This window comes from Haemaphysalis longicornis, unplaced genomic scaffold, assembly GCF_048455015.1.
Source record: "Haemaphysalis longicornis isolate Haplotype H1 unplaced genomic scaffold, Haemaphysalis longicornis Haplotype H1 scaffold_4, whole genome shotgun sequence".
NCBI classification, from domain to species: domain Eukaryota; kingdom Metazoa; phylum Arthropoda; class Arachnida; order Ixodida; family Ixodidae; genus Haemaphysalis; species Haemaphysalis longicornis.
Window position 1 is genome coordinate 10,504,855 of NW_027526361.1, and position 11,153 is coordinate 10,516,007.

General features: G+C 46.5%; 1 protein-coding gene across 1 annotated transcript in view; it reads right to left on the reverse strand.

The window, feature by feature from the left end:
* Positions 1 to 7,828: 7,828 nt before the first annotated feature.
* The window catches only part of LOC144178231 (sodium-coupled monocarboxylate transporter 1-like), a gene marked incomplete in the record, with an annotated part of 104,639 nt that continues 101,314 nt past the window's right edge, over positions 7,829 to 11,153 (reverse strand). The window contains 1 exon segment of the mRNA XM_077705930.1: positions 7,829 to 8,969. Within this exon segment, the coding sequence (XP_077562056.1) occupies positions 8,856 to 8,969 (114 nt within the window).

The window sequence follows — 11,153 nt, forward strand, 5'->3', positions numbered from 1 at the left end:
AAACAGCCTTTTATTTACCCGTACAGTATAAAAGGAACCCCCATTTTACTAACAGAAAGTTACAAATATCTTGGCGTAACAGTCACTAACAAACTAACTTGGTCTTCTCACATTGAAAAGATTTGTTCATCGGCACGTAGGAAATTAGGCATGCTAAGGCATAGACTCAGTAGTTCTCCCCCCAGTACTAAACTGCTAGCATACAATACAATAATCAGGTCTGGTTTGGAATATGCATGGGAGGTGTGGGATCCGCATACTAAAAAAGATATTAACAATCTAGAGAAAATCCAAAGGTTAGCCGTCCGTTTTATTTTCAACCGATTTCGCCAGTCTGATTCCCCAACTGAACTAATGCATGATAACAAAATTCAAACTTTAGAATGTCGCAGGAAAACAGCAAGACTAAAATTTCTTTTCTATCTATCCAGCAAAAAAAGTCTACTTGACCTATCAAACATTCTTTCCCCGTTATCTTCGCGTCCAACTAGACGATATCATTCCCAAAACCTCACTCCTATCTTTGCTCGAACTAACAATTTCAAATACTCTTTCTTTCCTCGCACAATAACAGAATGGAACGAACTACCACATCACATTTTTTAATCTAGAAACGTGTTAAGGTGTATTGAAATTTTTTTTGAAGTGACTTAGATCTTGTACCGTAAAATGTTGTATATTTCCCTGTTAGTTTGTGCCACCTGTATTTGTTTCCTTTTTTGGTCATGTCCTTGTATTGTACCACCCCCACTCCTGCCTGGGCTATTCTTAGCCTGCAGTATTTTCTAAATAAATAAATAAATAAATTAACCGTTATAATAGTGTGAACGGAGACGATTGGTCGTATGGAATCTTTAAAAAACCAAAAGTAGAAAATAATTAATTATAAAAGCTAGCTTACAAAATAAAGAAAAGGTGCATTCATACACCCCCTCCAAAAAAGGAAGACAAAAATAAAAAAGCACCGAAAAGAACTACGCAAACACGTACAAAAATATCGTGAGAACGACCAACCGTGTAAACCCCTGCCTTTGCATAGAAGTGCAAATTCGCATGATAAGATGTTTAATATATTAAAAATATATCGTAAATGTAGCTAATTAATTGAGGTGAACTTAAAAACAGAAAAGACAAGAGAAATAAAAATATAACAAATTTTCAAAGTCATCTTACAAAATAAAAAAAAAGCGGAGTAAGCACATTTAATTGTTGAATTTATATGGAACCACCAATCTAGCTGAGCCATCTGCGCGCACAGGTATGCAAGCAAAAAGCATTCTCAATTGTAAACACAGACAAATAATAAGTCGCACATCCCGCGATAATTATGCAGCTTCATATGCTACGATGTATCGTGTAGTTATTACAGACCATGATTAGCTTTTCTTAACTGCCGCGCAAATGCGCTATATTAGTTCACAAAGCGCTTACTAAAACCTCGCAAATTCTCACTGGCGCTGGATTGCAATGGACGGTGGTTTGTGTCGGACTTGCATGCTTACGATTTTCTAAGGCTGCCTTAAAAAGCCGCGGCAACAAACTTATCGTGACATGCATACCAATCAGAAACAATCTTAATATTTAATATTGCATTTATGCGCCAGATGCTTATGCAAGTCGCCACTCTTGTAAAGTAATGTTGGGTGAGGACGTGAGGGGGTTTTCAAGGGCACCGCGTGTAAATACACATCGACAAATCTAAAAAAAAAATCAAAATAGGGACGCGAAACTGCAGCAGAGAGTGCCAGAACCGACTGCGCTTTGCTCGTATGATTGCTGCTTGAACTTTGTACTAGGCTCCTCATTGTATTAACCATAATAAATTTGTTCGTTATTGTCTTGTACCTGTCATTTTAAAACTGGCTAATGAACTCAATTTGACTGCTCGCTGCGAAAACGCGCGTTTCCTCGCTTGCGCCAAGCTGCAGCGGAATAGTTGATGCATAGGTGGCGAGCGCCGCGGTGCGGCGGAAGACGCGGCCACGCCCCCTTTTCAACTTACGCTCTCTCCGGCCGATTGCATTAACTCTATGGCCGATTGGGACGGCCGGAGCAAAACGCGCGCGGGGTGATCGCGGAGGCCATGGACACGGCCGCTGGATGAGAGCGCACGCAAGCGCCTTTCATCCAGCGGCCGTGCCATGGATGCGTGTGCGAAGTTACCCGGAAAGCCGACAGGCGGCTGCCGAGCACGGAATGACACGCGCTACCGTGTTCACCCTAACTGTGATCAAGATAGTGCATAGGTCCTTCCGCGTCCTCCTCGTTGCGTGGCTCATACGAACCACGTGGTATTTGCACAGTAGGTTCAAACACGATTTGCAACAACATGCTCGGAGGCGGCGACTCGCTGCGAGACAACGGCAGAGTATATAGCTCGCGCCGCCGTGCGCTCGCTGATCACGCGATCACATCCAAAGGCGTAGCAGCTATGCGCCGTAACCGAAAGGACTGCAGTTGGCGCTGCGCACAAATTTGAGCATTTTTTTTTTCATTATTGCCGTAGTCGCCACTCTCACCAAATTTATGCACGACAAAATGGGGATGATCATCAATAATCCCTTCTTGTTGAGTTCAGGGCAAATTTAGTGCCTCTTTGCGCGACTTCTTTTCAATCCGATCTCTCGTTAGCATCATACGTTTGTAGGAACAGTATATTATAAAAGTTGTTACCTGGATCATTGGCATATTGTCTTTGCCAAAATTTTCTAGGCCATGCCGGAAGTGCGCAGACCGCAAAAAATTCAATCTACAAGCTTATGTCTCGAGCGAAGCTGAAACGTTTTATGCCGGAAAGGTAGCGAAAACACCTTCCTTTCTTACTGTCATCAAATAATGTTGTCTCAGTTAAGTGTTAAGCTTATTCCTTGAATTATCTGTATTCGAAAAGGCCTTGGCTTGGCCCCCAAAATTTTGACAAAGACTACATTACACGTTAATAAGCCTCCTTAGAAAGGCTGGCGTCCGATGCCTTGCACTTTAAGAGGGCTTCGCCCCAGTGGCACAAAAATACTAATCGGCGTGACCACATGCGTGAACTTGGCGAATGACGAGGCCAAGCATGCGATTACATTAAAAATATAAACTCTGCATTGGGACAACAGCGGAGGCGTTCATTTGCGCAGCTGTCCCTGCGCTAATTCTATTTTTTTATTCGAATTGCATGCTTGGCCTCGTCATTCGCCAAGTTCATGCATGTGGTCACGCCTATTGGTATTTCTGTGCCATCCACTCACGGCGATTTTGTAGAGTGCGGGGAAAGAGAGAGAGAGAGAGAGAGAGAGAGAGAGAGAGAGAGAGAGAGAGAGAGAGAGAGAGAGAGAGAGAGAGAGAGAGAGAGAGAGAACTTTATTCGGCAGCTCAAGTCCGAGCCGCGGAGTTTAGAGTCCTCGGAGGAAGAGGTGTTCCACAATCCTCCGATGGCGGCGGGCTTGGCGGAGGTGCACAAAGAGTTTCAATGTGGGCAGCCAACAGGGACCACAGGTTTTCGGGGGAGCGGCCCAGCTGGACTACGAGTAGGGAATATCAGGGGGGAAGGGGTTGGTGTAAAGAAACGTGGAAGACGAGGTGGCCTGTACACTGCGCCAATGTGTGTTCTATGCGGATGCACTTTCTGAAGGCTGTTTCTAATTTGTTGGCTTGTGTCTTGGTAAGGCGCTGAAAGGGTATGCATACATGACGCGTGAGAACACCAGGACTTCGACTACTTTGCGTAATTCGTGTTCTTGGAACCCCTGGTCGTGTCGCGTCACGCGACGGAGCATTTGGTGGATTTGGTTAAAATGGGCAACGATGGATTTGACCCATTCCGTGCTTTTAGCGCCTTGTTGGAAGGGGGTGCACGTTCTTGCAATCTTTCTGTCGCTAATTCACGATAGAATGTAGGACAGGAAAAGAAAAAGAAGTGGGCGATACACGCTAACGTGGAGTCAGGACCCTCGGGCGTATCATATTTACCAAGGAGCTCCCGCCGGGATTGTCTTGATACAGCACATGCATGTCTTTATGATTGCCCGGGAGCAAGTTTAAACACGTCTGAACAGAGCGACAACGCGACGTATCTGACGAGAGATATAAAGAGCGCATGAAACGCGAACCACCGATGACGAGAGGCGCTGGAGGTCGTCTGCAAGCAGACTTTTAGCGCGACGGTTTGCAAGAAGAGACAACCAGCATCTAGCCCGCCCTTTCTTTCTGATCGGGTTTTTGACAAGGGATACACATGCATACGCAGTATTTTGAAAAGCTAGAAAGCGCACAACAAATAAACTTCATTTTTCAAAATTCTGTTGGCCTACGCTCCGTAAAAAAAAAAAAAAAAGGGGGAAATAAGGAAAATTCAAAACAGGTTGTTTCGTCCTTCTCATACGGTTAATCGCTATTTCGAAATTCCACTTTGGCTTAGAAGAAAGCGAAATGCTCTCCATTTGGGGTTTCTGGCCTGTACCGCAAGGTCAGGGCATTTCGCTACGACCGAACAGACATTCCCAAAAGTCGCGAAAGCGTGGGGGCTCGTCAAAGACGGAGCTTCTACGCGAGGTACAGGAAGCAATTTCTTTCCGCCCCTTTTTTAGATATTTATACGATCTAAGCAAGGGACATGGTTTGCTACCCCACTCCCCTTCCCTCTTGCATCAGCCAGTCTTCGGTAATGAGTATATAGTTGCTCATGGATTCCACTGGACCCTCCATAGTGCTCTCGACGCGATCGAGGAGCTGAGACTGCACGAGTGCCACGAGACTGCGTTTGAGGGACTGCAAGGTATCTTTCTTTTGATACTTAATGTTGTGTATCCTATTAACGAGCGGGTGATTGCAGAGGGCGAGCGAGCGGGTGAAACAATCCCACGAGGTTACTAGCAAAGATACGCATCTGCCTTATCTGGTAGCTCAAGAGGTGACACGGATTATCCCTCATAGAAGCTGTTTAGGTTGCGCAAGCTGTCATCAGGTACACTTTATAGCCTTCCAAGCTGCATTCCAATCAGCGTAGATGGTGGCGGTATGCTCGTACTGCCATCCGCCAGCACGGCCATGTCTGGTTTCCCAGCGGTGATCTTGTCGAGACACAAACAGACACAGGCAACAGCCTACGCGTGACTCTATAACAACTCTACACCGCCGTACTATTAGTTCCTGCATGCTATCCACACCCCTTGAGTGCCGAGACATCTTCTATAGGAGTAAAAAAAATTAAGGAAGCTCAAACTAACGCGTAAGACCTGAAGGTAGCGAACCTGTATACTCAACCTTCACGACCATCACGACAGTTTAAGTGCACGATTGCAGCCGCTTTGCTTCTTCTTCGCTGCCACAACGACCTTTACTCGTGTGAGCTTCCTTCATTTTTTTGGTAGTGATCATCACTGGACATCACCTTGGAGGGGCGTACGCTACGACATGTCTTTCTCGTTCCGAACGAATGTTGTCACGATTACGGAGAACGGTGGAGTTTATTTTTGCCCAATCATGGCAAATCTACGTAAATGGGTATGCTCCTTTTGGCCAATACTGACGAGTCTCCGTAAGTGGGTATGCTCGGCCTTTTTGTATTTTTAACTGCGGACACGAAAAATTACGATTTGGTAAACAGATTCGCTATTAAAAAAGTATACAGCCCTTGTACGCACAGTGCACAGATATATCACCTTACTGCGGTGAAACGGTGTCTTTCGAACTCGGAAAGGAACGTAATTGTCATAGCAAAAAGATGAAATTTCAAGTCTGTAATTTTGGAACGTAGGAGGATGGCAAGGCTTCGAGAGGAGTAGGAGGAGGCGTAAACTTTATTTAGGCGAGCCTTAGGTGGTGATGTCTGGGCACCCGCCTGGTGTCAGGGGCCTGCGCTGGCCACCCGGGCCCCGAGAATCTCAGTCATTTCTGAGATCCCGCCCAACCACTCCTAAATTGTTATATGGAACTACGTGATATCCTGAGGCTTGTTGTTGTTTTCGCTTTCCATGACGAGTAGTTTATCGTCAACCAGAGTCGCCGCGGTCTCACTTTCGCAATGCCTTCAAATGCGCACGCCGGCGAATCTCGCGAAATGGACGCAACGAGGCGTGGGTCGTATTTGTGTGGCGCCTACAATCGACGCGATAGCAGACGACACCGGGTAGGGCTCCCCACGCTCCTTCTTTATCGGAACTTATTACCCCAACATCTCGTAAAGGAAGAAGGAAATAAACTTTATTGCGCCAAAAGCCCCCAAATACAGTGTGGACTCTGGAAAAAATCAGCCGCGCCCACGTTTTTCTCTGCTCTTGGCGTTGGCACTAGCTGCGTCGCCACGCTCGAAACAGAGCCTCGCCCACAAAGTGGGCTATGTGGGTCAATGCTAAGTGGCGAGCAAAAGCCCACAACGTGTGGTAGCTTTTTCATGGGGTACGGGGCTGTCATTAGACCGCAGTGGTTACAGCAAAGCGCCGCGAGCCACACTCGCCACAGCAGTGGCCAGCCATCTTTATTCGCACCTCGTACAGGAGCGCTCAGCATCCTCGTACTCGTACTGCGCATCGTGCGTAGGCATTTCTCGTCGCATCGGGCGTACATCACGTGGCAGACACGCAGTCCACGTTCTGTGGGAAGCAAAGGTATGAACTTCACGCGAACAGCGGCCGCAAGGCATTGCAGCATTAGTACCTCGCGAAATACCGCCTGCGAACAAGGCACTGGCTGTGCGACACCTGCTCGCATGCTCGTTTGCTCGCGCGAGTCTATACGTTCTGGGAGAAAAAAGGTCTTGCCCAATGGTGCCGCTTTGGCTGCCCGTGCGGCGCACTTTTAGAGTCAAGGTCACGGAGCAGCAAAAATTAGGGTACCGCAGCACGCTAGGTCGCGTCAACGCTCGGCTGAGGGTTTTTTTTTTTTGTTACTACTTACCACATCACCTAGTTACTTCCTTCACAAACAGTCGCAACTTGTGTTTTGCGCGTAAACCACTATGTACTGCCCCTGCCGCGTGCTTGAGTTTGCGATAAAGTGTCAAAAAAAGAAAAAAGAAGAAAAAAAGAAAACATCAATTCAACGTATCAGTGACGGCTAACTCTACGGCTCACCCAATACGCTTTATTGTTTTTGGTATTGAATTAAAGAATAAAGTTTAGTGCGTCTTTTTTTCAAGTTTGGTTTTTACTGTGGGTTTTTACGACGCAAACTTCTCCACATATTTAAAAATGAGTGCTCCTGTAGTTGACGCAGACGCGATACATTAATTGCAGCAAAGTAAATTCACGCTCTATTCCTGAGCTTTTCTGCTTAAGAGTAAGAAAGAGCCCGAGCTCTGCGCCGGGCTGTTGAGGGCTGCGGAGCAGCATACTGTGGAGGCGGTATTAATATGGAGAAGGCGCTTTTGTTTTTGTTATTTAACTAGTTAGCGAGTACAGACAATTCGGTAACCGCATGTACAGTCCTTGCCAAAATTTTCCAGGCCACAATGAAAGTGCACAAGCCGAAAAAAATTCAGATTACAAGCTTACGTATCGAGCGAGGCTAAAACGTTTTATAGCGAAAAGCTAAAGAAAACACTTTATTTCTTACTGTAATAAAATTATTTTGACATAAGTAAAGGTTCAGCTTATTCTTTGAATTCTTTGTGGTCCAAAAGGCTTAGGTTAGGCCTAGAAAATTTTGACAAAGACTGTACGTACCTTTTGTGCATAGACGCTGTTGCACGAGCGCTTCATGACAGCGGCACAGACGTTGTGACGTGGTATTGATTTCAAAATGCGATGCCCAAGGGTCCGACGCAGAAAATCGACCCTGGACCTTTGCAAGCTTCGCCATGCTTCGCATATAGAGGATTGCTATAAAACAGACGCAAAAAAAGTTGTCGTGATTTGCGAAGTATGCTTCGCATATAAAAAGAAATTTATTATGATTAAAATCATCATCTTTTCATTTTCTGCGGAACAAAGTTTACTACCTGAATTAGCAGTGTATGTTTTCTCAAAGAAAAAAGCACTGTGTAACATCCTACTTAAAGCTATCCTTCTATTGACAGCTGCCCACCAACTTGCCCACATTTTAAATGCATGATACAGTATATCCATTGGACTGGTGAAAATACATTTACAAGAAAGTTGACAGAATTTCCCAACATTTCAAAATAATGCGACGCCAGAAAGCATTCGGAGCCCCACCGGGAAAGTAACAACAGCATCTAGATGAATAACATTCGCCTCGTTCCATTTTGAACGTTACAAACACCAATCGATGACATGTGTAAAGTTGGTGCACAATGCGCAAGTATCGTATTACGTTAATCAACGTGACAACAGACGACTGCTTGACAAAAATAACAAGGGAAACATAATGGCATGGGAAAGTGAGAAAACGGCGGCGTGTACAGTCAAGAAAAATATGGCAGAAACAAAAAACGTTTCTTATGAACTGGCGTACAGATGAAAATGTGCCGGCTCATTCCAATCGGAACAGCTGAAGAATTAATTCCTAACATGGGTAAAGCTAGTGCGCGAACATTTTAACAGAGTGAAAACAGAAAGTTCACCGGAATAACAGGGGTAACATTGTCGATTGTGAACGGGCCTCACCAACGTCGTACAGTTCAGGGACGTATAACAGAAGCATATTTTCCCCCGAAACCATTAAACAAATCTGAAAATGTTCGATCTGGCGTAAGTAGACAAAGCAATCGGAGATACGCTAAACAATGGCGTGGTCCACTGTTGAGCTGCACCACGGCGAGAGTAAAAGGCTTCGTGAGAAGATCACAGCTCGGTCCAGGGGAGGCAGTTGCAGCAGCGAGGCGTGCACTCGAGTACGTATCTCGAAAAACGCGCGCGTGATCGCACGTCGGGGAATGAAGCAGTCTTTGGCACTACGTTGGGCGGTGGTTACAAGTTCGTGCTCGATGAGGACACCTCTTTCAGCAGGCAGCTTGGCGCGCTGGCGTCCGGCTGCTCCGGGATGTCGGCGTCCGTGTTGTACACGTGGTTCACCACCATCATCTGGGAGGACAGAGACGGGCGGAAAGAAGGTCGTTACGGGGCCGTCTGCGCCACAGCGAAGAGGAAGCGTGCACTGTAAAATTGTATACAACCTCAAGGGGAACTTTCATTGTTGATAACTAACACCATTACGCCCCAGCAATAAATAAAACTAAAGGAGAAACACATTTAACGGTGTTTTGTCACCTGTAACATATCCTTACACCCCAGCAAAAACACAAGAATACAGCCTATTAAAGGGTGTTTTATCTGAATTAATATGTGTCGATGCGAGCTAGTCGGTACTTCATCATGGGAACAGGTTAAGCGCCAGGCACAACTGGAGGAACGAAAATTATTACACCCTTTCAAAGGGTGTGTTTGTTGTTCTTGATAGAGGGTGAGGGTGTTAACTATACATAAAAAAGGTGTATATCATTTTACACTACCAGCCAGCTGTATGCGCTATGTTCGAAATAACGCTACACCGTAAAACGATTTACACCCTTAAGGAGATGTTTCGCTGTCTGTAACACCGTTAACCCCTCGCGAAAAACCGGACAAAACACTCATTTAAAGGGCGTACAATATACCACACACTATTACACCCGAGGAAAAACACAAGAAAACATCTTTTACGGACCGGGTGTTTTGTCGTTCATTACACACCTTAAAATGGTGTTAACTAGTGTTTTAAGGGTGTTCTCTGGTGTTTCTTGCTAGGGTTCGCCGAAATCTCGACACGACACACGGGCGTTTTCGCTTTTCGCCTCCACCTGAAAAGCGGCCGCAGCGGCCGGGATCGAGCCCGCGTCCTTGGGCTCATCAGCACAACGCCCTCGCCACTGCGCGCGCCACCGCGGCGGTTAAAACAAACAAAAAAACAAAACGATTCCGGAGGCACAGGTCGCGCCAATATGACAATGTCCAAACACTGTAGGCATTTCATTTTCCTTTAGCTAGTGCGAAAGACCCTACAGTCATTGCAGCCAACGCGCACTGTTTAATGCCCGTCAGTTGCCCGCTAGCAGATGCGGAAGCCAAAATGCACTGCGCCTTCTCCACTAACGTGAAACCTGGGCAGAGGCAAAGCATGCAGTGTAATTAATATGAGTGCATTCTTGGCGCCTTGGCGTTTTTGTCCACGGAGATGAAACCGTTGAGGGGTAGAGGTAGCTTTGCTGTAAGTCTCGTGTCTTTGAAGCACGAAACATTCTAGTGCGAGGCTTAGGAAAACGAGTGTCCCGCTGTGTTCTTTTAGTACACGTTACGTTCTAGCACGAGGCGTTGGAAAACGAGTGTCCCGGAGTTTTTGTACCGTGACTGCAGAAACGACGACAACGACAGGAAACGCCGACAGCCCGAGCCCCTAAGGGGCTTCACCCCTGATACAAGCAACACGCGCCGAGCCCTTCAGCGCCCGTGTCGCGCTCATTGCAGCGCGGCAACCCTTGCCTGACGTCCCGACCAGACTGAATTCAGTGATACTAGCAGAAGGAAGTAACTTGCGTCTCATCCCACTGCTTGCATTTCGGCGTGCATTGCATTACATTAGCGTAAATGATTCAGGCTGCAGGCGCGGGATCTAATATTCGTGGAAACACAGCTGCGCTACCTCGTCTCTCATATTCGCTATTCACTCATTTTGTAGGGCTGCAAGAAATGCACAGCTGTGGATGTCAAACTTTCCTTTACAGCTGTCTCTTTTTCCCTTTTTTCGCCCACGTCCCTTGCGCGCACCTGCGCAAGGTGGCTTGTGCCGAACGTTCGTTCCAGCGCGCTGACACGCCCGCCTATCAAGCAGAGTTTTTTTTTCGCGTGTTACGCTAAGGGCTCCGTGTAACAGAATAGTCGGCGGCGTTGACCGGTCCGCGAGGGAAAAATTGGCGTGGGCAAAAAAATCCCGTAGCGCCACCTTGCGGCGTACCCTGAAACTCCCGGAGGTCGTAAGGCTGAAACGGATGGCTTCAGAGCAGGGGCGGAAAGGATTCACCGATCTCAAAGTTTTCGTGCGATGTCAACGCGTCCCGAAATGCTATCACGTTCACGCTTAAAGGCGTAGCTTAAGGGCCCACCATATTTTTCTTTTGTGACCACTACGCCGTTAAAGGAAAAAGAAATATAGGATGATCTGGTGAGGGCTCCTTATATGTGCGTGAGTACGGACGCGATTTTGGATTCCTTTAGAGGAACCTTGATTTGCTT